Here is a 27,024-nt window from a genome sequence, read left to right on the forward strand (position 1 = left end):
TTTGGCCCGCGCTGAGGTTCCACGCCCCAGTTTGACCACGCCCCCACATTATGACCACGCCCCCACATCTAGCCCCGCCCCCTCAGCGCCCTTCCCTCCTTGTCCGCCAGGGGGCGTCCTGCCCCTCGCCCTCTCCCCGCGGCCTCAGCAGCCCGGCGGGTGCGCGGTGACGTCACGGCGCAGTGACGTACGAGGCCCCGCCCCTGGCGCGGCGGCCGCAGACCCGCCGCAGGCACCGCGCCGGCGGCAGCGCAGCGAGCGTGAGGGACCGGCCGGGCCGGACCGAACCGAGCCGGAGCCGCCCGCGGTGCTCCCCCGTCCGCCCCGCCGGACCGTGCCCCTTTCGTCCCGCCGGCGGCCGCGGCCCGCCCCGCGTTCCCCGCCGCATCAGGATGTCGGTGCCGGAGCCCGCCGGCGGCGAGGAGAAGCAGGCCAAGGAGGTGGAGGACGCCGAGAAATATTCCTTCATGGCCACCGTCACCAAGGCACCCAAGAAGGTAGCGAGGGGAGCGGGGAATCAGATCCGTGTTCGGGGAAGCAGCCCCTGGCTGTGGTGGGGGAGGCCCCTCGGTTATGGGGGAGGCAGCCCCCGGTTGCCGGCAGGAGCCCTCCCCTGCAGGGGCACAGCCTGTGGTGGGAGCAGGGAGCAGCTCCCGGCTGGGGGAGAAAGCCCGGGGTTCAGGGGGAGCACAGCCCGGGGTTCAGGGGGAGCGCAGCCCGGGGTTCAGGGGGAGCACAGCCCGTGGTTCTGGGGGAGCACAGCCCGTGGTTCTGGGGGAGCACAGCCCGTGGTTCTGGGGGAGCGCAGCCCGTGGTTCTGGGGGAGCGCAGCCCGGGGTTCAGGGGGAGCACAGCCCGGGGTTCAGGGGGAGCACAGCCCGTGGTTCAGGGGGAGCACAGCCCGGGGTTCAGGGGGAGCGCAGCCCGGGGTTCAGGGGGAGCGCAGCCCGGGGTTCAGGGGGAGCGCAGCCCGGGGTTCAGGGGGAGCGCAGCCCGGGGTTCAGGGGGAGCGCAGCCCGTGGTTCAGGGGGAGCACAGCCCGTGGTTCTGGGGGAGCGCAGCCCGGGGTTCAGGGGGAGCACAGCCCGGGGTTCAGGGGGAGCACAGCCCGGGGTTCTGGGGGAGCGCAGCCCGGGGTTCTGGGGGAGCGCAGCCCGGGGTTCTGGGGGAGCGCAGCCCGGGGTTCAGGGGGAGCACAGCCCGGGGTTCAGGGGGAGCACAGCCCGTGGTTCAGGGGGAGCGCAGCCCGGGGTTCTGGGGGAGCGCAGCCCGGGGTTCTGGGGGAGCGCAGCCCGGGGTTCAGGGGGAGCGCAGCCCGGGGTTCAGGGGGAGCGCAGCCCGTGGTTCAGGGGGAGCGCAGCCCGGGGTTCAGGGGGAGCGCAGCCCGGGGTTCTGGGGGAGCGCAGCCCGGGGTTCAGGGGGAGCGCAGCCCGGGGTTCAGGGGGAGCACAGCCCGGGGTTCAGGGGGAGCGCAGCCCGTGGTTCAGGGGGAGCGCAGCCCGGGGTTCAGGGGGAGCACAGCCCGGGGTTCTGGGGGAGCGCAGCCCGGGGTTCAGGGGGAGCGCAGCCCGGGGTTCAGGGGGAGCGCAGCCCGGGGTTCAGGGGGAGCACAGCCCGGGGTTCTGGGGGGGCGCAGCCCGTGGTTCAGGGGAGCAGCTCCCGGCTGTGGGGTGAGAGCCCTCCCGGTCTGGGGGCGGCAGTACCTCCTGGTCGGGGGCCCAGCCCCGGTTGTGGTGGGGGGATGCAGCCTCAGGTTCTGGGAGCAGCCTTCAGCTGGGGGAAGAAGCTCTCGGTTGTGGGGGGAACATGACCGTGACCCGGCTCTGGGAGGAGCAGCCCCACAGGTGGGGGTTTGTGCTGGGAAAGCTGGAATTGATACAGTTTGACGGTGACTGGGAAGCGGGGCTTGTCCCCATTCAGTGGCAGAGAGGGAGATTGGTACCGGTGAGGGGCTGGTCTGGTCTGGGGGTGACAGGTATGGGCCAGGGGGCTGCTGGCCCAGTTTGGGGTGGGAGGGAAGGGCTTGGGTACTGGGGACAGAGGGGTCTGTGCTGGGGTACAGCCCTGGCCTGCATGGGGGTGAGGGGAGGAGCAGGACCTGCAGGGCAGGTTCTGGGGGACTGGGGCCACAGCAGGGACCTCGGCTGTGGTATAGGGGTGCAGGGGGAGAGGGTGACCCCGAGAAGGGGACACGCAGGGTGGGCTCCTTGTGTGGGACTGTGGGGTGACAGGGCTTGGTGGTGGGGACAAAGCAAGGGAGATCTGTTACATGGGAAGAGGCAGAAGCAGTAACCTGGAATCAGCTGTGGGTCAGTCAGAAGGGTAGCCAAAAGATTTCAGAGTGTTGACTTTTTTGGGGACAGGGGTTCTGTTGGAGGTGTGGGTGGGAGCACCTTTGGGCTCAGGAAGAGGCTGTCGAGTCACCTCAGTCCCCCTCCATCCCTGGAGGCCTCCCAGGAGCTCTGAGATCTCTCAGTGCTGCCCCCACAACCCTGTGGGGTGCTCAGATGGCACTGAGGGTGGCTGAGCCCTGGTCCTGCCACTGCAGCAGGGTGCGGGACCCCAGTGACCTGGGGATCTGGCCCTGTGCTCTGGGCTCAGTGCTGAACTCTCAGTGCTGTCAGGGAGGCAGATCCATGTTCCAAGCCCTGCACAGATCTGTGCAGCTGAACATTGTGTTCCCCTCGGGGCTGCAGCCGCCTGGAAGCGGTGGATGTGAAGGTGGAGCAGTCACAGAGAATGGGAACATCCTCATTCTTCGGGGGAATCTCTCCTGCCTGCTCTGGCCACGGCTGGGATTGGGGGGTGTCTGACCCCTAGGGAAGGTCAGCTGGATTTGAGGTGTCTTCTCTCCCAGGGAGCAGGGGTTGGAGAATAGGCCCTGTTTATTCTGGGCTGTGGACATGGCCTGGAGGAACGAGCAGAGGAATGTGGGGCTGGGATCTGCCTCTTCCAGCAGTGGCTCAGCACAGCTCCAGCTCAGAGATTGTTTTTACCTTTTCATAACCATCGTCTCTGTCAGAGAGAACAGCACAAGGCTGCTCCAAGGGGACAGCAGGCTGCTAATCCCAGAGCATCCCATGGAACCAAAATACCTGTGGTAAATGAGAATCCATTGAGCATCCTCAGAGGCAAGTTTGCCATCCTCTCAGGAGGATGAGATGTTGGATCCCCAGAATTTTCTGCTGCAGACTTGGCTGTGCAGCGTGAGGAGCCTTGGTTGGACTTGCTGGCTGCTGCAGCTTTTCCTGGCTGGGTGAGGATATTGAAGGTGCCCAGAGCGACACACGACATTTGAGGCTGATAACATCAGAGATGGGGAGAGAGCTGAGCTGAGCTCAGGGAACAAATTGCTCCGGGCTCCTGTTTTCCTTGCCTGGCTAGTTCCTGCAAATAGTGCTGGGGAAAGGCAGAGGCCTTGGCAGGAGGATGAAAGACCAAGGAAGGGAGAATTGCTCTCCTGAGATAAGCTGTTGAGTGCCCCCAGCTCTGATGTCTCAGAACAGGATTGCAATTAAGCCATTAAAACGTCCTTCTGATTCCCTGCAAGTCCAAGTGGTTTTTGTGCCAGCTGCCCTGGACCTCCTGGCATGGTCAGAGGCCAGTGGAGATAGTGGAGAGAGAGATGATTTAGCAGCATGGATGTGGGCAAGATAGTGCTGTGCTGCTGAAGCACGTCCCTCCTGGGTTTTCGAGCTCCTTGAACTTTGCTGATGCAGTTTGTGTGAGGTGTTTGGAGATGGGGAGGGTGGGAATGTGGCCAAGCTCAGTGCAGGTTCTGTCTCTGTCTTTGAATGGCTTTTCAGAGGATCCTTAACTTGTGCTGGAGCTTGGGGAAAGTGCCAGTGTGAGCCCACAGCATCCAGCCCAGGACCTGCAGGAGCATCTTGGATGCAGCTGGAAGCACGTTGGGTCTGTGGGTGATGTGGAGAAGTTGGTGTCTCCTTCTTGGGGTCACCTGGAGCTGGGAGTCAGCCTCTGGCATTGCTGTTTCCTCTGGTCAGGGACTTGTTTAAAGTGAAAAAGTGAAACAAGCAAGGGGTAAGGGATTAAGAGATTAAATACGATCAACTCCAGGCTGAAGTAGGAGCTGACTCAGTGGAGGTGAAAGGAGGAATAGGGATGTTTTCCCCCAAGAGCTGGATTTCCTGGTTCTGCCAGAGCTCCCTTTTCACTGCAGTTTGTGGTGATTTGTCAGCATAATGACCCCAGTTTGGCCAGGAGTGGTTTGCAGGCAGAGGTGAGTGAAGCTGAATTTTGCACCTTCTCCAGCCACTGCTGTGGTGTTGGCTGGGGAAGATTGGAAATGCTGATGCTGGTGGCTTACCCAGTTTAGTGAGCATGGATGTGGAGATGATGACGGCAGAGCTCAAGGGCAGGTTGTGCTCCTCCAGATCCCTGTGTGCCATCACTGCTGCGTCTGGGCATCTGCTCTCCTGCCTCCCTGGAGACTGCAGGTGCCCTTGGCAGCGTCGCTTTCCCAATCCACGTCAGCCGGGCGGCGGAGCCTTCAACTCCCAGCGAGCCCAGCTGGGGGTGCCCCGGAGTGGGAAGGACACGGTGAGGGGCACCGTGCTTGTGGCAGGGCAGGGGGCTTGGCCCGTGCTGTCCCTGTCTGTCACCTCACCCCGCTGTGTCCTTGTCCCGCTGGCATTGCTGCCTGCTGGGCTCCTCCACTCCTTGGCAGCTGGCAGACAGACGGACACTGCCGACAGATCTTTGTCCTGCAGCATTGCTGGGCTCTGAGATGGGCTGAAGGCTCCGGTTTGGCTCTGGGGAGGTGAGGTCGGTGGCATCCCCGTGCCCCTGGAGCCGGTGTGGGTGCGTGGGGGCGGCGCTGCGCCCTGCGGCTCCGGCGGGATCCCGCCCGTGCCCGTGGCAGGGAATGCTAATGCACAGCGCTGCAGCTCTGCGGTGGCAGCCAGCCGGCTGCTGCCTGCTGTGGGGGCGGCAGAGATGGAGCACGGAGAAGCTGGGGAGAGGGGGATGGGGGCTGTGGGGAGCTGCTGGCCCCTGGGGAGGGCTGGGTGTCCTCTCCAGAGCATCCTTCCCGCTGCTGCTGTCTGCAGTGGCCTGCGCACCGCTGACCTTGCTGCAGCCGCCTGCATCCCTGCCCTGCACAGCCCCTTCCCAAAGACCTGTTCTGCCCCGCTTTGCTCTGTCATGACTTATCCCAGGTCCCTGCAGCTTTGCCAGGCTGGGTGATAGCTTCCCCTTGGGGCTGTCAGGGGGACGAGACTGCCCTTGTTTGTCCTGACAGAGCTCCTGTAGCCATTCGTTTTCCCTGTTCCTTTAATTTAATTCCTTAGAGTGGCTGCTCATAAATCCTCTGTGCCTTTGTGAGCCTGTCTGGGGCCATGGCTACCACCTGCTGTTCTGCAGGCACCGTGCACCTGGCTCTCCTCATTCCTTTGCCCAGATCTTCACTTCTTTGATTCTTTGCTCTGTCTGGGCTTTTTTCCCTCTCATAATGAGGTGCCTGGGCTGGGATGAGTTGAACAGCTCATTGTCCTCTGTATGGATGTCCTGAGATGAGTCTGGCCTTCCCTGGGGTGCAGGAAAACCCTAATAAGTGGGGGAAAAAAGCAGAGGTGTTTGGAGTAGAGATGAATTACCAGGGCTTGGTAATTCACTCCTGGTGCTGTGTTAGAAAAAAATTAGGATTCTATCATTTAAGTTGCTCTTGCGACCTTCCCATTGCTCTAGTGTTTTGGAGGGTCTCCCTGATGTCCAGAGGGGAGGCTTGTGCCAGTGCCCCAGCACTGGGCAAGGCCAGAAGACACTTAATTGAATTGTTGAACCAGGGAGGGGGAAGAAAGGAGGTTTTTGGGGTTTGATGAGCACAAACTGTCTGTCTTCAAAATGATGTGCCAGAACCTGTTGCTTTTGCTTTCCCCTTTTCTTCCTGCATCCCTGAAGGAGGCTGGGTTTCCACTCTTATGTCGGTCCTCTGGAGATGAGAGAAGAGTAGAAGCAGTAGATATCCATTCTTCCCAGTCTTGAGAAGCATCTCTTGTCATCTTTTAATGGTGTGGGGGTGGAGACCACCCGTCCTGGGAGCCCCCTTCCCACATGAGCAGCCAGGTCTGGAGTGTGGGAAGAGTGCTGGAGGCAGGAGCTCCGTGTTTGGTTTTGACCTTCCCTGAGGTGCCAGGTTATCTTCTGCTGGGGACTGGCCTACCACAATACTTTCTCTGGGAACAGTTTTCTCTGTGCTTTCCAGCCTGTGCAAATGTTGGAATGAGTTCCTGTGCTCCCTCCTAGATGTTGAGGCTGGGATATTCCACTCTGGAAATCAGGTTTTCAAGGGCAGGTTGGAGTTAATCCTTTGCAAGTGGGGATCCTGTCTGTGTTGCTGCTCTGAGGAGTTGGTGGGTGCCTCATCCCAGATTTTGGAGCAGGAAATGTGTGGAACTTCAGCACTCATGCTGAGGGGTTTGCTTGTGCCTGGCTGTGGTTTTGTCACCAGGAGTTTCCTGCGGGTGACAGTCGCATTTGCAGAGGGCTCAGTTATGTTTCCTGCTGAGCCCTTTGATCAGAGCTGCTTATCTGGGGCCTCTGGCTCACCTTCACTCAGCACACGGTGGTGACATTCCAGGTGACTGCCCTGAGACCTGCTGGTGGCCCCAAGGGCCCTCAGTGTGAAGGACTTTGTGCCAGAACCTCTCCCAGAGTGAGATTCTGTGAAACCAGGGGTTGAGTCTGTAAGGGGCTGGGAGAAGGGTCAGGGAGCCCCACCAAGGAGGAGCATCATGGTGACACCTCAGCAGGTTGTGTGGAGCCCCTTCCCAGGGCACTGCATAATTCCAGGGGCTTGGGCACCCTGAGCAGTGCTGGAATCCACTCTGCCCCATCCCTCTCTGCCCACATCATCCCTGCAGCCTTCTCTGGCATGGTTAACCCTTGGATGCTCTGGGACATCTTGGGTTGATGGTCCAAAGAGGAAGCTGCTGGTTTGGAAATGGTTTGGTTGGAAGGGACCTTGAAGATCACCCAGTTCCACCCCTGTCATTACACACCCGTAATCCCAGCCTCAGGTCAAATGCAGTGTTCTCTTGCACAGAAAGTTGAAAATTCTCAGTATCCAGGATTCCAACAGGCAGGGACACCTTCCACTATCCCAGGTTGCTCCAAGCCCTGTCCAGCCTGGCCTTGGACACTTCCAGGCATGGGGCAGCCACAGCTGCTCTGGGCCCCCTGTGCCAGGTCCTCCCCACTCTGACAGGGAAGAATTTGGGCTGTTTTTCTCTCCCCATGGTTTCTGTGCCTCTGAGCCAGCAGGATGCGGAAGCTGAGGCCGGTCCTGCCTTTTGGAGCTGCCCTCATTGCCCTGTTGACTTGGGCTGCTTGAACTGTGAATTTTAATTGCACTGTGGGATCAATACGGTGGCCTTGGTAACGAGCTTATTGCTGCTACAGAATCTGTTTACTTCAGGTTGGTGACAGCCAAAGGGCTGAGGTGGCCGAGGACATGATGTTCCAGCTCCTTGAACAGGCTGCATTGTAATTGGGGTGAGGCTCCTGCAGCCCTCAGAGCTGGGTGCAGCTTCCCCTTGGCTGCCCCCACAGAGCTGGAGCTGCCTGGCAGCGCCCGCTCCTGCCTGCCTTGAGGAGCTGCCTGCGCTCAGGAGCCAGGCTTGGGGTGGGAGCTGCTGGAGCCTGCTTTATCTGTGTGCTGTGGGTGGAGGGGATCACTTCTCCTGGCCTTTTGCAGTCAGAAAAAGTGGGCAGCCTGGAAAAGGAGGCTCCTTGGGGCTTTGCCTTCCTGAAATTCATGTTTTAGTGTCCTCCTTCCAGATGAGGGTGAGGTTCAGCCTGTGTCTGCTGTTTGCTGCCTCTCCTCCTTTCACCTCCCAACAGGGAGCTCCAGATTTCACACATTCCTGCACTGTGGGGAGAGTTTTGCATCCAACCTGGGCATGTTTTGGAGCAAGAACATCTGGCTGATCCCTGTTGACCTTGGAGCTGTCAGCATCTTGCAGGCAGCACAGTGTCTCCTACAGTAACTAACTCCTTCTCCAAATACTCTCTGAGCTTGCCATCTCCACAAGGAAATCACTTTCACCCCTCCTGCCTCCTTCAAAAGAAAGGGGCTGCATGGAATCAGCCCTGTTTGCAGGAAAAGGTTGGCTTTGCTCTGACACAAGTCTGATGTTTGTCCATCCTGGTGGTGATTCCTCAGACTCCTGAGCAGGGAAGAGCCCATGCTGAAGCCTGAGGTTTCTCCTGCTTTGTCTCTCATCAGATGTATCAAAATCCAAGTAATTTCCAGGGCTGAAAAAAGGCTATTGGTAAATGAGGAATGGGCAGCTCTAGTGGAAATAGCACTGTGAGAGGCTTTGGGAGTCAGGGCAGGGGGAGGATGGATTTCCAGTTTGCCAAAATAAGCTGCTCCTGTTTCCATGCTGATCCTGAGGGGTGTTTTCCCTTAAAACTGTGACACAGGGGTGGAGGATCAGCTAAGGGTACCTGAGAATAGCTGGAGCCTCTCCTGAATGGGATTTGCTGTTTTGGTTTTTGAAGTCTTGGAATGCTGAGATTCTCCAAGGCAGTTTGGGGGGAGAAGAGGAGGCAGGTGGGGTGCCCAGAGTGCCAAGGGGAGTGATTCCTCCCCCAAAACACAGGGACTGCTTTAGGATTGTGGAGCAGATGTTTGGCCTTCTCAATTTGTTTTTTTTTTTTGTGGCAAGCCCTCCCTTCAGACCATGAGGTGTTGCTGAAGGAGCTGTTTGACAGTGTTTCCAAGTGTTCCCTTGGTCTCATGAAACTGTGCTTGGAGAGGCATTTTCTAATTAGTTTAAAAATTGATGCTAATTAAAGCCGATTCCCTCTCAGCTCTGACACACAAACACATTTCCATGGGCTTCCAGCTCTGCCAGCTGGCCTGTTGGAGGCCAGCAGTCCCCAGATTGCCCCATAAGCTGCTGGGAGTGATTTAACCCACAGTCATGGAATAGGGAATGGTTTGGGTTGGAAGGGTCCTTAAAGCTCACCCAGTTCCTCCCTCTGCTGTGGCTCCTGAGCCCCATCCAGCCTGGCCTTGGACACTCACAGGCACTGAGCAGCCACAGCTGCTCTGGGCACCCTGAGCCAGGGCCTCAGCACCCTCAATGGGAACAATTCCTCCCCAACATCCCATCTATCCCTGCCCTCTGGCAGTGGGAATCCATCCCCTTGTCCTTGCAAGGACATGACCTTGTGTTGCTTGTGCAGTTCTTCCAGTGTGGCAACTCCAATTAATACTGATTTCCCTGCTGCCCAAACATGTGCTGTGCCATAGTCTGGGTGGGCACTGGGGATGCCACATGAATCTCAAAATTCAGCAGAGAAAAAGAAACACCAGGAAAGAAAGAGACCCATTCCAAAGGTTACTAGGCTGGAAACCACCATGAGATTTCAGTCATGATAGCAATCATGAGGTGAGAAATCCAGAGGTGAGAAATCTGGGATGGCTTTAGACCCATTGCTGTTTGCCCATTCAGGGGGATTATGGGGTTAACGTGTGAGACATGACCCGAGTTCACTGCCCTTAGGGATCCAGACATTGGACTTGTGCTGTTCCTGCCAGGAAGGAGCTACCCCCGTGTGTTTGAGGCGATGTCCCCGTGTGTTTGAGGAGCTCTCCCCGTGTGTTTGAGGCGATGTCCCCGTGTGTTTGAGGCGATGTCCCCGTGTGTTTGAGGCGATGTCCCTGGGCGTTTGAGGCGATGTCCCCGTGTGTTTGAGGCGATGTCCCCGGGTGTTTGAGGCGATGTCCCCGGGTGTTTGAGGCGATGTCCCCGTGTGTTTGAGGCGATGTCCCCGTGTGTTTGAGGCGATGTCCCCGTGTGTTTGAGGCGATGTCCCCGTGTGTTTGAGGCGATGTCCCCGTGTGTTTGAGGCGATGTCCCCGTGTGTTTGAGGCGATGTCCCCGTGTGTTTGAGGCGATGTCCCCGTGTGTTTGAGGCGATGTCCCCGTGTGTTTGAGGCGATGTCCCCGGGTGTTTGAGGAGATGTCCCCGTGTGTTTGAGGCGATGTCCCCGGGTGTTTGAGGCGATGTCCCCGTGCGTTTGAGGAGCTCTCCCCGTGTGTTTGAGGCGATGTCCCCGGGTGTTTGAGGCGATGTCCCCGTGTGTTTGAGGCGATGTCCCCGTGTGTTTGAGGCGATGTCCCCGTGTGTTTGAGGCGATGTCCCCGTGTGTTTGAGGCGATGTCCCCGGGTGTTTGAGGCGATGTCCCCGTGTGTTTGAGGCGATGTCCCCGTGTGTTTGAGGCGATGTCCCCGGGTGTTTGAGGCGATGTCCCCGGGTGTTTGAGGAGCTCTCCCCGCGCGTTTCGGGAGCTCTCCCCGCGCGTTTGAGGAGCTCTCCCCGTGTTTTTCGGGAGCTCTCCCCGCGCGTTTGGGGAGCTCTCCCCGCGCGTTTCGGGAGCTCTCCCCGCGCGTTTCGGGAGCTCTCCCCGCGCGTTTCGGGAGCTCTCCCCGCGCGTTTCGGGAGCTCTCCCCGCGCGTTTCGGGAGCTCTCCCCGCGCGTTTCAGGAGATATCCCTGTGTTTTTCAGGAGCTATCTCACTCCATCAAAGCCAGGCCCAAGCCTTTGCCTCAATTCCTGCAGTCCAAGGGCTAGTTGCTTCCTTATCTGCTGGTGGGGAGCTTTCCCTCTGCTCCTGCTGGAGGACACCTTTGACCTCCAGGTGTTTATGAGGCAGATTTATCCCCAGTTACTATTTAACACTCAAAATGACATTTCTTTTATTGAATCCCTCCTTCCGTTTATTTTTCCTTTAACTGGCATTTACAGTGATTCCTATCATGACTGAAATCTCGTGGTGATTTCCAGCCTAGTAACCTTTGGAATGGGTCTCTTTCTTTCCTGCTGTTTCTTTTTCTCTGCTGAATTTTGAGATTCATGTGGAAGTCCTTAATTCTCCTCTTGGACTCACAGAAACTTGGTTTGGTTTTTTTTCCCTCACTGCTTTACCCAACCAGCTTTTCTCTGGCAGTGGAAGATGAATGTTGGGCTCAGGGCTTGGCTGGTTTGTTTTGCCAGAACGTCAGTGCCCTTTTACTTCTTCAGTGGGAACAGTGTAAAGGTTTCCAGGTGGAGATTTGGCTGGGATTCCTGCTTGGGGAGTTGGTGGGGAGAGTGCCAGGCAGGTCTGTGCCTCTAGGGAGAACAGCCTGCCCTGTGAGCCCTCTGGGAGTGAGAAATACACATCCAGGAGCACCAAATTCCACATGGCTGTGCTTCCATGCACAGAGCAGCACACTCAGGAACCTCTTCCAGCTGTCATGTCTGAATGGAGCACTTGGGATTTCTTATCAAAGTTGGGGAAACCACCAGGAGAAAGTTCTCCTCTTGCCAAGGCCACACCTGGAGTAGAAACAGGTCCTTTTTCCTGAAGGTTGTTTCACTTCCAGCTCTCACAGAGCCCTTGGTGCTGAGGCTGTGGAGGACCAGGAGATGCTTGCTGGGCAGCTCTCTTGCTCTTCCAGCAGCCCTGTGGAATGGTGGGGTGAAGCAATGGGCACTGCTGAGGAAAATGCCCCACCTTCACTGGCCATGGGCTCTGGCTGGGGTTTTGTTTGCTGCTGGGAGGATTTGAACTGGGAATCTGGTGGTTTTTCCATGGGTTGGCCATAGCCTGATGTGAATTTGTGCAGTCCTTTGCCATCCAGGTTTGCACTGGCATGTGTGACCAGAGCTTGGAGGTGGGAAAATGGGATGGTTGGAGTGACAGAGCCAAATCCACCTCCAAACCCTCCCCTCCCCAGTGGATTGGGGATGAGGATGCTGAGTTGTCAGGGTGAGAGTCTTGCTGGTCCTGATCCCCCATCTCTCTTATCCAAGCGCCTTGTTTTTCCTTCCCTTCCATCCTTAAGGAGTGCTGTGATCCTGAAATACCCTTCCAGGTTATCCTTTCCTGGATAACCTCCCAGGAAAAGAACCCTAAAACCATCCCTGTCTGCCTTGCTGATTCCCACCCCAAAAATCCCTGTCCTGTTGGATTGTGGAGCAGGAGCTGTGGCCCCCTGTGTGTCCCCTGTTGCCAGGCTCATGTCTAGACACTGTCCTGTGGGAACAGGGGCTGGCTCTCCCAGCCTGGTAGCAGAGCAGAGGGGGCCTGAGGCCAGGGCAGCCAAGTGCTCTAAACAAACCCAGTGCCCTGGCATGGCCACGGTGGGCATGGGGCCAGCTGCAGGGGCCAGCACAGGGACACACACTGGGAGCATTGGGAACCTGCAGCTGCTGGGTTTGGGATGGCCTCAGGGAAGCAAACGTGGCAATAGCTCTTTTCTCCCGGTCAGGAAACTGGGGGTCCCCTCTGGGATCTGGGTGGCTGTGAAAACAGCATGGGACAGCTCTGTCCCTTCCCTGCTCAGCAAAGCTGCTCCTCTCTTCCTTTGCACCTGGAATGAAGGTGAACACTGGTTATCTGACTTTTTTTCCCCTCTGCTGATGAGGCTGAAGGGCCTCATTCCCTGGGATGCCTCTGCCCTCCCTGGATGCTTCTGCAAATCATTGGATTAGAACAATTTGTACTTTAGAAATGCCTGACCCAGCTCCTCCTCAGGAAAACCAGCAGCTCTCTGTCCTTCTGCAGATAAGGAATCCTTGGAGACTGAAACCTGAAGGTGCCCATCTCCAGGTGGGCAAATCCCAGCCCTGCTCCAAGCTGCTGCTCCTGTCTCATGTGGGAGCAGGGCTGGTGAGGAGGAGGATGCTTGTTTGAGCTGTAAAACATTCCTTGTCTGGCTGAATTTCCAGGAATGACAAAGAAATGATGAACTTAAGAGACAGATCACGTCAGGGCTGCCTTGGCATCCAGCAGTGCCCTCCCAGCCTCTGCCAGGGAGTTTTTGTTTAGGAGAACACACAAAATAAGGGGAACTGGCTGCACTGAATAGTCCTGATCCCTGCTTCTGGTTTTCTGCAGCCAAAGGAAGGGTCCCAGGACTCTGGATCCTTCCAGGCTTTCTCCTGGGAGGACAGAAGTGGGTTGCAGAAACTCTTCTGCTTTAGAGGTGGTTGTGTGGCTGTAGGAACGTGCTCTGCTCCCATTTTGCTGTTCCTCCCTGGGCAACTGTGCTGTGTCCTCACATCCACGGATGTCAGACTCAGAAGTCTGGAGGGTTTTTAGAGGGTTCATTGCTTCCTGCTTATCTTGGGTGATGTGTGGAGCCTGCTTCTGTCCCCACTCCACTTATCCAGGACAGAATTGGCTGGGAGGACACTTTTCCCATGGCTCTATATGTGCTGATGCTAACATTGTCTCTAATAATAAATTAATAATAATAATAATAATAAAAGGATTGCTGAAGCAAACCTGGGGGTGCTAGGAATAGAGCCTGGAGCTGCTTCCCAGCCTGTGTCCTTTCCCCTGTGGAGCCTGTGCATTGATGAGCCATGTCAGCTGTGAGTTGGTGGATGCTTTCCAAAATCTCTGTTCCTTCCACAATCTGCTCTTGCTCTCCCCCAAGGCTGCATGGGATGCAGTCAGGGATGTGTAGCACAACAAAGGAACTTAAATGACCTCTCTGGAGCTGTTCTGGGAATGGAAGAAGTGTTAGAATGAAAAGTGGGATTGTCCTGTGTGAGAGGGACATGCTGGGCTCATCCTGGAGCCAGGGAGTGGAATTTTCTTACTGTGTCAGCTCCAAACACTGCTCTCCTGGCTGACCACTGGCAAAGTGCTTGGGATCAGCCATGGAGGATGGCACACCCTGCAGTCACGAGCTGCCAGTTTGGCAAGGTGGTACCAATCCAGACCTGCAATCTGTTTGTCCTCCCTGTGTCGTAAGAATTAAACAAATGAAGCTGTGTGTGCTGGGGACACTTGAGCTGCTGGCTTTGGTGCTGCCCCACCAATGTTCTCAGTGGATTTATCCTTCTGCCCTGGAGAGAAGCTTGTTCAGGCTGGTCTTCAGCTTCCTGGTGGTTTGGGATGCTCTGGGCAGTGTGGCCAAATAGGGTGGACAGTGCTCCCTCAGCTCCAGGCCTGGAAAGGGTGGTTTGGGCTGAACATGAGCTGCTGTTGTTGGGAAATGTCAGATCTGTTTGGGAATGGGCACAGTGGCAGCGGATTTCCCAAAGGGAGAAAATGTCCTCCTGACTTGGCTGGTGTCACTGGGAGCAGGCAGTGCCCAGCAATGCTCTGCAAGAACTTGGCAGGAGATGGTGGATCCTGCTGTTTTCCTGCAGAACATATCCCAAAATCCCTGCTGCTCCAAGTGGGGAACTGCTCATTTGGCCCCTTAGATCTCCAGCCCCTTCTTCTCCTTTTCCAGGCAGTGATGCTGAAAACCCCTGGCTTCATTCCTATGCAGGGAAATGGGTGCTGTCTTGTTTTCCCTACTTGACCACGAATTTCTGGGATAAAAAAATATTTTCCTTGCTCTTAAACCCTTGTGCTCCACCCGCTTGGAAAAGCTGCTTCCAGCAGGATGAAGTTTGGGATACAATTCATCACCCTGTTCTTGAGAGCTGGACAGCCCCAATCCTGCTGAGCCAGGGAGCACTAACCCACAGCCCCCCAGCTGGGAATGCTGTTCATTCCAGCTCCCATGACAGGCACAGGGATTAGGAGATTTTCTCTGTCTCCTTAATGCAGCTCGAGCTGGGCACGTGGAGGGCACTGGTCACGCACCTCTGCTGCGGTTCCTCAGCCCAGCTCCCGGCGCTGCCCCTCGCGCTGCGGACACGCTGCCGATTCCCCGGGCAAGGAGGGCTTGGATGTTGCCATGGTTCCTCAGGTTTGGGTGCTGTTCGTGGTGTTTGATGATAATTTTAGCCAGGACAGATTTTGCTAAGCTGGGGGAATTCAGCTGAGCCCTGGTAAAGCCACGGCAGGGATTACTGGGGGTAATTCAGCACTTGCTTTGCTTAGCACTTGCTTTTTCTCTCCCCTCGGATTCAATCCCCTCATTCCCGTGTTTCTAAACCTGCTCTTTCTCTTGCAGGGTGGGGTTGTGCCTCAGAGCTGGCTCAGCACTCACAGCTGGAGCCCTGAAGGGGAGGTAGAATGTGGTGTGGGGTGTTGTGGGACTGGGCAGTGCAGCATCCCTCTGTCCCATCCTCTCTTTTCCACTGCATCCCAGAGGAACTTTGCTCCGTGAGACCATTCCCTAAAGGGAATTACCCTGTCCCAGAGCGCACACATCCTGGATGCTGCAGGCCAGGACAGACCTGCACCCTGGGCTGGAGCACTGTGCTTTGTTTTTTCCCTCCTGGGTCACCTCTTCCCTGGAAACCTTTCCCTGAGATATAGAAAATTCCTCAGCTAACACTTTAAGCTGTTTTAATGCCAGCAGCTGTTTTATGGGGAATGTTTTTTTTATACCCTCTGGTTTGATGAGCTGCCAGAGGAAGAGCTTGATGTGAAGGCATGGAAATCTTGTGTCCTGAAATTGCTGATGCTTTTTCCTCCATGGAAGTGCCCATGAGCAATACACTGGCATGGAAGTAGCACAAGCCTATCCCAGGCTGTGTGGGGAAGATTGTTCCCAGGAACAGACCTTGAACAAATTCCAGCCACATCATTCCTTGTTGGGAATCCTGCCAGCTCCTGCCAAATGCCCTGAGCACAACATTGGTACCTGCCTGGAAGTGCTTCTATCCCAGAACCAGCTTCCCTGTGGGGATGGGGTTGTGGTGGCCTCTGCATCCTCCCTCTGCTCCCCCATGGGGATGGAGCTTTCAATGCCCTCCAGGTCCTCCCTCTGATCTCCCACAGGGCTGAGGGTTGTGGTCTCCTCTGCATCCTCCCTCTGCACTCCTGTGGGGAGAGGGGTTGGGATGCCCTCTGGATCCTGCCCTCCTCATCCTCCCTCTGCTCTCCCATGGGGATGGAGGTTGTGATGCCCTCTGGATCCTGCCCTCCTCATCCTCCCTCTGCACTCCTGTGGGGAGAGGGGTTGGGATGCCCTCTGGATCCTGCCCTTCTCATCCTCCCTCTGCACTCCTGTGGGGATGGAGGTTGTGGTGCCCTCTGGATCCTGCCCTCCTCATCCTCCCTCTGCTCTCCCATGGGGATGGAGGTTGTGGTGCCCTCCAAATCCTCCCTCTGCACCAAATGACCTCGAACAATTGCAAAACCAAACCTTCTATCTCCATTTATCCTTCCTATTCCTTCCACTGATACAAACTAAAGCAGTTTGCATCAGAATCCGACTGGAGTCTGCTGGGCAGTCTAGTGAGGGAAGCAGGTACTGGGCTGTGATGTGTCCAGGATGGAGGAGCTGGCTGGAAACCTTGCAGCAGCAGCACCCACAGGAATGCCTGGCATGCTTGGCTGGGTGTGGTGATGGATCTCTCTGTGCCAGTCAGTTCATGGAAGGGTTGCTGGGGTCCCACATCATCCCTCCTGCCCTCCCTTGGAGTCACCCATGTGTTTCATACCCCCTGTCCCTTCCCAGGTGGAATACCATGCTGGTTTTGGCCCATCTGCTGGGATTCTGTAGGATTGTGGCAGCATTTTCCAGCCCAAAAAGCTGTCCTGGTGCTGCAGCCACCCCAGCTCCAGCCGGTGCAGATTCCTCCTTTCTGGAATGGATCATTTCAACTAAATACTTTCATTCTTGTCCCCTCTGAAGGCTGTTTGCTGCATCAAAGCTTTCAGGGAGCTTTTGGGATGGCTGTGGCACTGAAAGCCCCTCCTTGTGGCTGCTCTGGGCTGTCTCTTTCCATCATCTTGATTTCTCTAGGACTCCTCTCAAGGTCTCCTGGGTCCTGGGGATGCTTTGTTAATCCCACTCCCTGCCATGACGTCTCATCCCTGTTAAATGGCAAAATTAAATCCTGCAGTGACATGATCTGAGTGAAGGGGCCGTGCTGGGGTTCTTTGTCAGGGTCTCCTGCATGGCAGCAGGGAGGGGGCTGCAGGCTGGGCTTGCTGCTGCTTTCCCCAATTCCCTTTCATCTCTGTTGCCTTTCACTGGCAGGAGTGGCAATAGGGCCCTTTGCTGGCTGCTCACTCAGGGTGAGCACAGCAGCTGAGCAGTTTTGGGTTATTTTTCCTCTCTTTTTGGCCCAACACAGTTAAATTTGATGATCTGGTGGAAGGTGCTGGAGCTTTGAGTTGCCTCTGGCTGAGAGAGGTGGCTGTTTTGGGGGTTCTCTTCCAATGGAAACATCTTGTCCTGCAGAGGAGGTTGAAAGCCAATGCAATGTCAACTTCTTTTTGTTGAAATGTTCTCTCTTGCTGAGGTTTTTTCCTGTGCTTTTAGTGTCAGTTTTGGAAGGATGTGCAGTGTTTTTAACCTGTGGGATACTCTGCTCCTGGGGAAGAGCCTGGAAGCACCAGGGATCTGTTGGGACCACCCCAGCTTTCTTACTGCTGCATTTTTGGGCAGAAATCTGCTGGGATTGGTTGGGGCAGGGGCTCTGCCTCCACATGGGATGTGGGTTGTACAAGGAGTGTAATTCCTGAAGGAGCCTTAGGGAGCTGGGAAGGGATTAAAGGGGATGTTTCAGGGTGCTCTTTTTATCTTCAGGTGTGTCGAATTTGCAGGGTGACAAAAACCTGGTGGCAGCTTTTCAGGCAGAGGGAGGGATTTAATTTTTGGCATTTTAGCCTCGTATTTGGTGATGTTTATTTTTGTGGACTGAAGGGATCCACGGGTCCCTGTAGCTTGGGGAGGTGCCATACCCTAAGGATCGCATCCTGATTTAGCATTTCTTTCCTTTGCTCCCAGCAAATCCAGTTTGCAGATGACATGCAGGAGTTCACCAAATTCCCGACCAAGACGGGCCGAAGGTCCCTGTCCCGCTCCATCTCCCAGTCTTCCACTGACAGCTACAGCTCTGGTAGGTGCCAGCTCCTTGTCCTTGTGTGTTCCTCTCAAAAACACAGCGTGGGTGCTGCACTGAAGGTGCTGCTCACACCCTGAGGCAGGATTTGTGCTGCTGTTTGTACTTGGATGCTGAGGGAATGATTCCAGGCATTCCCGAAGCTCAGGCATTGATTGATTGCCAGTTGATAATCGTTACCTCTGGGCTGTTCTAGAGAAAAAGAGTGCAAAATTCCTTCAGGGCGTCGGATTTCCTTAGGAGATTGGTAGTTTGAGCCAGGAGTGAAAGCTGGGAAGGGAAACAGAGCAGAAACCTGAAGGGTAGGAGGTTCCTGGCTCCATAAGGCCTGGCATAACACTCATTCATTGCTCTTTTGGTCCAGCTGCCTCGTACACAGACAGCTCTGATGATGAGGTGTCCCCCCGAGAGAAGCAGCAAACCAACTCCAAGGGCAGCAGCAATTTCTGTGTGAAGAACATCAAACAGGCAGAGTTCGGGCGCCGCGAGATTGAGATCGCCGAGCAAGGTACAGAGAGGAGGGTGGGGCTTCTGGGGCCTGGGGCAGGCTCTGGACACCAGGAGCTGAGGAATGGCAAATCCCACTCCTGCTGCAGCCTTGGATGTTCTGTTTCCTCCCCCCAGAATCAGTTAGGGAGGAGTGAGATGTGCCAGCAGACACTGATGCTGTGCCCCTCCCTTTTTCTAGCAGGAGCAGAGCTCTTGCAGGGTTTAATGTTTTGTTGGCTTTGGATGGACAAGGATTTTGTAACACTTTCAGAGATATCAAAGCTGAAAATTCCACCCCTTCCTATGGGGGTGGTAGGAAGCTGAGTTACCATTTCCATTGGGGTGATTGGGTAACTCTCCTTTTAGAAGGGGAACATAATCCAGACACATCTAGAGCAGCTCTTCTGAGATGTGGCAGCTCTGTTTTCAAGTTCAGGTGCTTCACCTGCTGCCCCAGGACTGGTGATTGTCCTTAGGAGCCTTACCCAGGCAGTGCCAGTCCCAGACCCCTCCTTGCCTCTCTCTTTGTCCCTTGATCAAGTGACAGATGACACTGGTGTTTTGGCCCCGTTTTGCACAGACCTGCCAGGCCAGGGATGAGGAATTTTCTCCCTGCCTGTGTAACAGCTTCAGCACAAATTTTGGGGCTGGAGGTATCCTGGGAGGCCCTGAAAGGAGGGAAGCTGTGGCAGAGAGGGGACCCTGCAGACTGAACCAGCATTAAAACCTCTTTTCCTTTTGCAGACATGTCTGCTCTGATTTCGCTCAGGAAACGAGCCCAGGGGGAGAAGCCTTTGGCTGGAGCTAAAATTGTGGGCTGTACCCACATCACAGCACAGACTGCAGTGAGTGGCTGCTTATCTGGGGGACCTGGGCTGGGACATCAGCTTTTCCATGGGGAACAAAGTTCTTTATCTCTTTGAATGGGAGAAGGCACCGTTCAGTTGAGTCTGGACGTGTTTCGGAAAGGATGTGCTGGTGGCATTTCCCCAGGGCAGCATTTGATTCCTTTGCCCATCACTGCTGCCCAAGGCCAGGGTCAGGGGCACCCTGGGAGTCTGCTCTTGTGCCAGGGTCATCCCCTGACCCCTGGGGCACCCCTGACCCCTGGGACAACCCTGATCCCTGGGGCACTCCTGATCCCTGGGGCACTGCAGGCACCTGGGGCACCTCTGACCCCTGGGTTATCCCTGACCCCCAGGGCACTGCTGGTGCTTGGGGTGCCCCTGACCCCCTGGGCCACCCCTGACCTGTGGGGCACTCCTGACCCCTGGGACACCTCTGATCCCTGGGTTATCCCTGTCCCCCGGGGCACCCCTGGCCCCCTGGGACACCCCTGACCCCCAGGACGTCCCCTGGGGCACCCATGATCCCTGGAACACCCCTGAGCCCTGGGCTATCTCTGACCCCTGGGGCACTCCTGACCCCTGGGGCACTCCTGACCCCTGGGGCACTCCTGACCCCCTGGGACACCCCTGATCCCTGGAACACCCCTGATCCCTGGAACACCCCTGACCCCCAGGTTATCCCTGATCCCTGGAACACCTCTAATCCCTGGAACACCCCTGACCCCCAGGTTATCCCTGATCCCTGGAACACCCCTGATCCCTGGGGCACCCCTGACCCCCAGGTTATCCCTGATCCCTGGAACACTCCTGATCCCTGGGGCACCCCTGACCCCCAGGTTATCCCTGATCCCTGGAACACCCCTGACCCCCAGGTTATCCCTGATCCCTGGAACACTCCTGATCCCTGGAACACCCCTGACTCCTGGCCCTAACCCCTGGCCCTCCAGACAGCTCTGAGCCCTGGGGCTCCCGTGACTCCCAGGTTATCCCTGACCCCTGGAACACCCCAGACAGACACCCCTGTCCCTCGGGGCACCCCTGTCCCCCGGGTTCCCCCTGAGCCAGCCCGCCCCTGTCCCGCAGGTGCTGATCGAGACGCTGTGTGCCCTGGGGGCGCAGTGCCGCTGGTCCGCCTGCAACATCTACTCCACCCAGAACGAGGTGGCCGCGGCCTTGGCAGAGGCTGGTGAGTGCAGCGGGGCCAGAGCCTCCCTGGCCTCCCCCAGGGGAAACCTTCCAGGGAACTTCATATTTCATTGTATATATTCCATTTTATATTATATATGTTTTATTCTATATTTATGGCACTGTTATATTTACTATAATATATGATAATATAAAAATTCTATGTTAAATGTATAAAATTATAATCTATATTTATATTAAATATATTTACATTTGTATATTTATATTACATAATATATTAATATAATATAAATGTATAAATATATTTACATAAATATAGTATAATATAGATATATAAATATATTTATATTAAATTATAAATGATAAATATTTACAAATAAATATTTAAATAATATATATTATAAATATACATACATTGTATATTATAAATATATATACATTCACATCAAATATACAATATAATATGAATACATGTATAGATACTTATAAAAGGCTTATAAATATATTTTCTATAGAATATAAATAGGTATAAAGTAGAAACAAATAAATAGGAATAAATACAAAATTCTAAAAACATAAAATAGAATTTAATTTTATATTTAACCATATTTTAATTCTATTTTATTTAGCTTTATGCCATTTAAAATTTAACAGTTAATAGTAGTATTACTACATTAATTAGTACTAACAGAAGTATTACTACAATAAAAACTACTACAAGTTATTGTTAGTAGTATTGTTTTCGTATTATTTATTGATTATCATTTCTTTAGTTTTTATTACTTATTTTAATTTTTTAAAATTTTGTATTTCTGTTTTAGGGAATTAATATTTTGGGGGAATATCTTCTAGGGAGGGATGGGCAGGTCTGATCCTGCTGTGGGCAGTGATGTGATCTCTGCATGCCCCCCTGGCTCTTGTGTCTGTGTGTTTCTGGAGCTGGCCAAGCAGGAGAGAGCTCTGCCACACCCAGCAAACTCCAGGGATGCTCCTGTTCTTGCAGGTGTTGCTGTGTTTGCCTGGAAAGGGGAGTCAGAGGATGATTTCTGGTGGTGCATTGACCGCTGTGTTAATGTAGATGGCTGGCAGGCCAACATGGTAAGGAGCCTTCTCCTGCCCTTCCTCTTCCTCCCTTCCACCCTGGGGCTGTTCCTGGGTGCCTGCTGACCTCGAATTTGACCCCCATTAATGGGGAGCTCTTGGAGAGCAGCTGGGAACAGCCATGGGAATGTCAGGAGCTGCAGAGAGGATGTCCTGAGTTGGCACACCCCAATGGCAAGGGAACAGCTCCTGCTGGAGCTGCCATGAGCCAAGAAATGGGACCTGTGTCCCCTGCAGGAGCTGCCCCAGCCACTCCTCTCTCTGCACAGGTGCCATCTGCCCTCTCCCTCACAAAGCTGGGCTCATAGTGGGGACCTTTCCCTTGTCAAAGCCCATGTCCCCCCTGGGTGCATGGTCTGTGGTCACCAGTGGTGTGTGTGGGCCATGACACCTCCCACAGCCTGTCCTCTCCCGTTTGCTTTCTGGGCACCAGTGTGGTGTCCTGAGCTCAGCCTGGTTAGTTAGTGCTGCCTGTGGTCATCTTCCCAGGCTGCAGAGGCAGGAAATCCTGTTAGGATCCAGCAGCTCCACACAGGGTTAAGGAATCTCAGTGTTCAGAGGAGACCCCGAGTTGCAGACACCTGGGAACCCAGAGGTCTCTGCCCCAACAGTCCCTGCAGCAGTGCCTGAAGATGCTTCTCCAAATCCTTTTCCCCATCCTGTCCTCAGCCAGTGCATTTCCCAGTAGGAGGCCTGACTGCTCCCTGTTGTTCCTTGCCTGTTCTAGATCCTGGATGATGGTGGGGACCTGACCCATTGGGTTTATAAGAAATACCCCAGCGTGTTCAAGAAGATCCGAGGGATCGTGGAGGAGAGCGTGACAGGCGTGCACAGGTGGGAGCTTTGGGAGCCAGAGATCTCAGGGAGTTGCTGCTTTCTGCTCTGACCTGCCTCTGCCCTCTCCCAGGCTGTACCAGCTCTCCAAGGCTGGGAAGCTCTGTGTCCCAGCCATGAATGTGAATGACTCTGTCACCAAGCAGAAGTTTGATAACCTCTATTGCTGCCGGGAATCCATCCTGGATGGGTGAGTCCAGCTCTTTTCCCCATGAGACTTCCACATGGGTGGGTTTGGCTGCAGCTGCTTCTTAAGCAGAGATCAGGCTCTGCTGCTTTGACCTGGTTTTGGGCTTGACTGATCCCAACACAGGTCTCTCTCTGTCCCCCAGCCTGAAGAGGACCACGGATGTGATGTTTGGAGGGAAGCAAGTGGTGGTTTGTGGTTATGGGGAGGTGAGTTCTGTGAGCTGGGCTGGCCTCCCCCAAGCTCAGCATCCTGCAATTCCCTGTGCAAAGGCCACTTGCCCTTTGTGTAAGGAGTAGATCCAACCTGGTGAGCGATGACCAGGAAAATCTTGCTGGAATCTGCTGGGAGGATGGAGATCAGGGATCAGATTTCCCAGTTTGCTGCAGATGAACTGGGCTGCACAGCTGACAGTTGCTGGGAACACTGGCCTGAATTATAACTACCCATGGGTACTCCCATCTGCTGTCCCTGGCCCAGGTTCAGCACCCAGCCTGGCTGTCACTGAGCAGGGCAGGCAGCTTCTCCCTGGGAATAATACTCTGGCAGAGGGAAATTGTATCATGAACTTGTAACTGATTCTACCCTGGAAGAGCTGGAGCTGGGAGCTGCCACCTTCCCTCCATCTGTGCACGTCTGTGTGGGTGTTTATCTTCCAGCCCTCTGCAGGGACTGGCAGGAGCTGCAAAGGCTCTTCCCAGCAGGAATTTGCTCCCTAATTCATTTAGGCACCAGTGGAGTCCAGCTTTGCTTGACCAAGAGACTGTGCTGGCTCTCACTGAGTGCTCTGGGCTGGGGCCTGGTTCTCCAGGCAGGAGTTGTGCTGGGCATTGTTGTCTCCAGGGTCTGTCCTAAGCTTTACTGGACTTCTTAACAATAGGGGAGTCAGAGAATCCCAGACTTCCAACCCATATTTGGGTTGGAAGGGAACTTCAAACTCGTCCAGTTCCACCCCCTGCCATGGACAGGGACACCTTCCACTAGACCAGGTTGCTCCAAGCCCCACTCAACCTTGAACACTTCCAGGGATGGGGAGCCACAGCTTTTCTGAAATGTTCCATCCAGTGCCTCACCACTGTCACAGGGAAGAATTCCTTCCCACTATCCCATCTAACCCTGCCCTCTGGCAGTGGGAAGCCATTCCTCCTTGCCCTGTCACTCTGTCCTTTGTCCAAAGTCCCTCTTCAGCTCTCCAGAAGCCCCTTTAGGCACTGGAAGGGGCTCTAAGGTCTTGCTGTAGCCTGCTCTGCTCCAGACTGAGCACCCTTAGCTCCCCCGGCCTGTTCACCCTGAATGGTTTCCCCTTTGGGTGTGAGTTGAGTCCCAGCTGGCCCTGTCTGGGTGTGTTCAGTAGACCCGAGGTTGGAGCTGGCTGATAAGTGAGGGTTGCTCTGGAAATGTTTTTGGTCCACAAAACAGGGCTGAGTAGAGCCTGTGCAGCAGAGCCAGCTGTTGGTGTGGGTTGGTGATGTGGAGAGCTGGACTCTGTTTTAATTTTCCTCTGAGGAGAGGGAGCAAGTCTGAGATGCTGTTGCAGGAACCCTGTGCTCCCTATGCTGATGTGGGCAGCATGGGATGGAGGATCTGCCCCTGAGGGGTGCAGGATGGCTCTGAAATCCTGCAGATTAAAGGCAGGGGGGCAGTGTGTGCTCCTCTAGGCTGTTTTTAATTCCTGCTTGGAGAAAGGCTCCTGCAATGCTGGGGCTGCACAAGCTGTGAGAGTTGGGTTGGGAAAGCTCCTGCCATGGATATTTCCAGCTGGGGCAGCTACAGCTTCTCTGGACAACCTGTGCCAGGGTCTTAGCACTCCCAAAGGGGAGAATTCCTTCCCAGTATCCTGTCTAATCCTGCCCTCTGGCAGTGGGAGGCTGGTGGCCTTGGAGGGGGAGCTGGGCTTGTGGCAGTTTTGCCACTCCCCAGGTACATCCTGAGCTGCTCCTGGCATTGAGCAAGTGGGTAAGATGAGGATCTTCCAGCCTGTTTAGGGCAGGGACTGTGGCACTGGTGGGTCTGTGTCCTGCCTCACTGCTCCTTCTGCCTTGGCAGGTTGGCAAAGGATGCTGTGCTGCCCTGAAAGCCCTGGGAGCCATCGTGTACGTCACCGAGATCGACCCCATCTGTGCTCTCCAAGCCTGGTAAGGTGCTCCCATCTGCTCAGGAGTGTCTCTCTCTGCTCTTCCAAACCCTGCCAGAGGCTGGAGTGAAGCCAGGGATCTGTGGTGCATTTTGAAAAACATGCACCTTGTTGGGGTGTGATAGGAAAGGGCTTGGGCAGCTTTCAGGGATGGGAACACAGGCAGAAGGTGTTCACTGGCTGGTTTGGGGAGGCTGCTCAAGCCTCTGTGCCACACATTCCTGGCTCATCCAACATTTCCAAGAGTGGGTTGGACACCCCAACTGTTGCACAGCCTTCCCTCGTGGCCCAGGTGTCCCTGGAGGGGTAGAGGAGAGCCTGGGCTGCTGCCAGAGCAGTTTGGAGCTGCCGAGATCCCTCATGGCCTGGGGCAGAGAAGGAACGAGCTTCTCCTCCTCATTGTGGTCCCTATTCCCCTTTTTTTGGCAGCATGGATGGATTTCGGGTGGTGAAGCTGAGTGAAGTAATCCGTCAGGTGGATGTCGTCATCACCTGCACAGGTAGGGACAGACAAGGCTGGAGCAGGCTGAGGAGCATCATTGCCCAGTGGGGTCTCAAGGGAGCTGGGAATGGAGGACATTTCACTGCTGTGTGCTCCTGATTTTCCACAACAGCTGAGCTCTGCCAGGAGCTTTTCACCCTCATTTGCTATATGACCACAGTCCTGGCCCAGAGCAGAGGGACATCTTGGCCACATGTTCTCAGGGTATTTTGGGATCTCCTAGAGCCTGGTTAATTCATTGGAGCAAAGATCAAAGATTTGGGCACTGCCCAGGCTCCCCAGGGAATGGTCACGGTCCCAGTCCTGTCAGAGCTTAAGGGGTGTTTGGACAATGCTCTCAGGCACAGGGTGGGATTGTTGGGAGTGTCCTGTGCAGGGTCCAGGAGTTGAACTCGATGGCCCTTGTGGATCCCTTCCAGCTCAGGGTATTCCATGACAGCTCTTGTCCCACATGTTCTCTGCTCTCACAGCCACAAGGGTTCATATCCCAGGGAAGCTCCTCTGATGTTGCCCAAGCTGAGCTTCTCTGACTGGAGTTCAGGGAAGGAGAAACCAGAGGGTTTGTGTTCCTACTGCTGTGGGGTCAGCTGTGCCCTCTGTGCCTGCAGGGAACAAGAACGTGGTGACCAGGGAGCACCTGGACCGGATGAAGAACAGCTGCATCGTGTGCAACATGGGCCACTCCAACACCGAGATTGACGTGGTGAGTGCTGCCACCCCTGCCTGTGAGTGCTGCCACCCCTGCCTGTGAGTGCTGCCACCCCTGGCTGTGCCCCTCTGCTGCCACCCCTGGCTGTGAGTGCTGCCACCCCTGCCTGTGAGTGCTGCCACCCCTGCCTGTGTCCCTCTGCTGCCACCCCTGGCTGTGCCCCTCTGCTGCCACCCCTGGCTGTGAGTGCTGCCACCCCTGGCTGTGAGTGCTGCCACCCCTGCCTGTGTCCCTCTGCTGCCACCCCTGGCTGTGAGTGCTGCCACCCCTGCCTGTGTCCCTCTGCTGCCACCCCTGGCTGTGAGTGCTGCCACCCCTGCCTGTGAGTGCTGCCACCCCTGCCTGTGCCTGCCTGCCTGCTGGCACCCCTGGCTGTGCCTGCCAGCATGGCACCCCTGGCTGTGCCCATCTGCCAGCTCCTGCCCTGACCCAGCCTGTGCCTCTCCTCTGGCTGTGCCCACCTGGTGGCACCTCTGGCTGTGCCTGCCTACCCGTCGGCACTCCTGGCTATGCCCACCTGCCAACTCCTCTGGCTGTGCCCACCTGCTGGCTCCTGCCCTGACCCCAGCTTGTGCCTCTCTTCTGGCTGTCCCCTCCTGCCTGCTGGCACACCCTGGCTGTGCCCGCCTGCCAGCTGCTGCCCTGACCCAGCCTGTGTGTCCCCTCTGTGCCCACCTACCAGCTGCTGTCCTGACCCAGCCTGTGCTTCCCCTCTGTGCCCACCTGCCAGCTGCTGCCCTGACCCAGCCTGTGCTTCCCCTCTGTGCCCACCTGCCAGCTGCTGCCCTGACCCAGCCTGTGCTTCCCCTCTGTGCCCACCTGCCAGCTGCTGCCCTGACCCAGCCTGTGCTTCCCCTCTGTGCCCACCTGCCAGCTGCTGCCCTGACCCAGCCTGTGCTTCCCCTCTGTGCCCACCTGCCAGCTGCTGCCCTGACCCAGCCTGTGCTTCCCCTCTGTGCCCACCTGCCAGCTGCTGCCCTGACCCAGCCTGTGCTCTCCCGTTGCAGACCAGCCTGCGGATGCCGGAGCTGACGTGGGAGCGGGTGCGCTCCCAAGTGGATCACGTCATCTGGCCTGATGGGAAGCGGGTGGTGCTGCTGGCCGAGGTGTGTGGAGAGCTGGGCCATGGGGCTTTGGGCCTCTATCAGTGTTAGCCAGGTGGAAAAGTGCTGAGAGAAGCTTCAGGGCTCAAAAATGTTTTTTTTTTTTAATTTATTTAATTTATTTTTTGTTTTCTTTTCTTGAGGGCGGGTGTGTCATATTCCACATGCAGCCACAGAGGTGCC

The 27,024-nt window shown here is 55.7% G+C and overlaps 1 protein-coding gene across 3 annotated transcripts in view; it reads left to right on the plus strand.

The window, feature by feature from the left end:
• Positions 1–222: 222 nt before the first annotated feature.
• Positions 223–27,024, plus strand: part of AHCYL1 (adenosylhomocysteinase like 1) — a 31,038-nt gene continuing 4,236 nt past the window's right edge. The window contains exons 1-13 of one of the 3 annotated variants that reach the window (XM_036398321.2): positions 223–497; positions 17,674–17,785; positions 18,153–18,296; positions 19,022–19,122; positions 20,209–20,311; positions 21,275–21,369; positions 22,100–22,206; positions 22,280–22,396; positions 22,539–22,602; positions 24,440–24,528; positions 24,957–25,027; positions 25,638–25,732; positions 26,746–26,844. In XM_036398321.2, the coding sequence (XP_036254214.1) occupies positions 393–497; positions 17,674–17,785; positions 18,153–18,296; positions 19,022–19,122; positions 20,209–20,311; positions 21,275–21,369; positions 22,100–22,206; positions 22,280–22,396; positions 22,539–22,602; positions 24,440–24,528; positions 24,957–25,027; positions 25,638–25,732; positions 26,746–26,844 (1,302 nt within the window). In that variant the 5' untranslated portion in view covers positions 223–392. Of the gene's footprint in view, positions 498–4,628; positions 4,781–17,673; positions 17,786–18,152; positions 18,297–19,021; positions 19,123–20,208; positions 20,312–21,274; positions 21,370–22,099; positions 22,207–22,279; positions 22,397–22,538; positions 22,603–24,439; positions 24,529–24,956; positions 25,028–25,637; positions 25,733–26,745; positions 26,845–27,024 lie in introns of those variants that run through there. The other 2 variants (XM_036398320.2, XM_036398322.2) reach the window with 2 other exon arrangements.

This window comes from Molothrus ater, chromosome 25 (assembly GCF_012460135.2).
Source record: "Molothrus ater isolate BHLD 08-10-18 breed brown headed cowbird chromosome 25, BPBGC_Mater_1.1, whole genome shotgun sequence".
NCBI lineage: Eukaryota > Metazoa > Chordata > Aves > Passeriformes > Icteridae > Molothrus > Molothrus ater.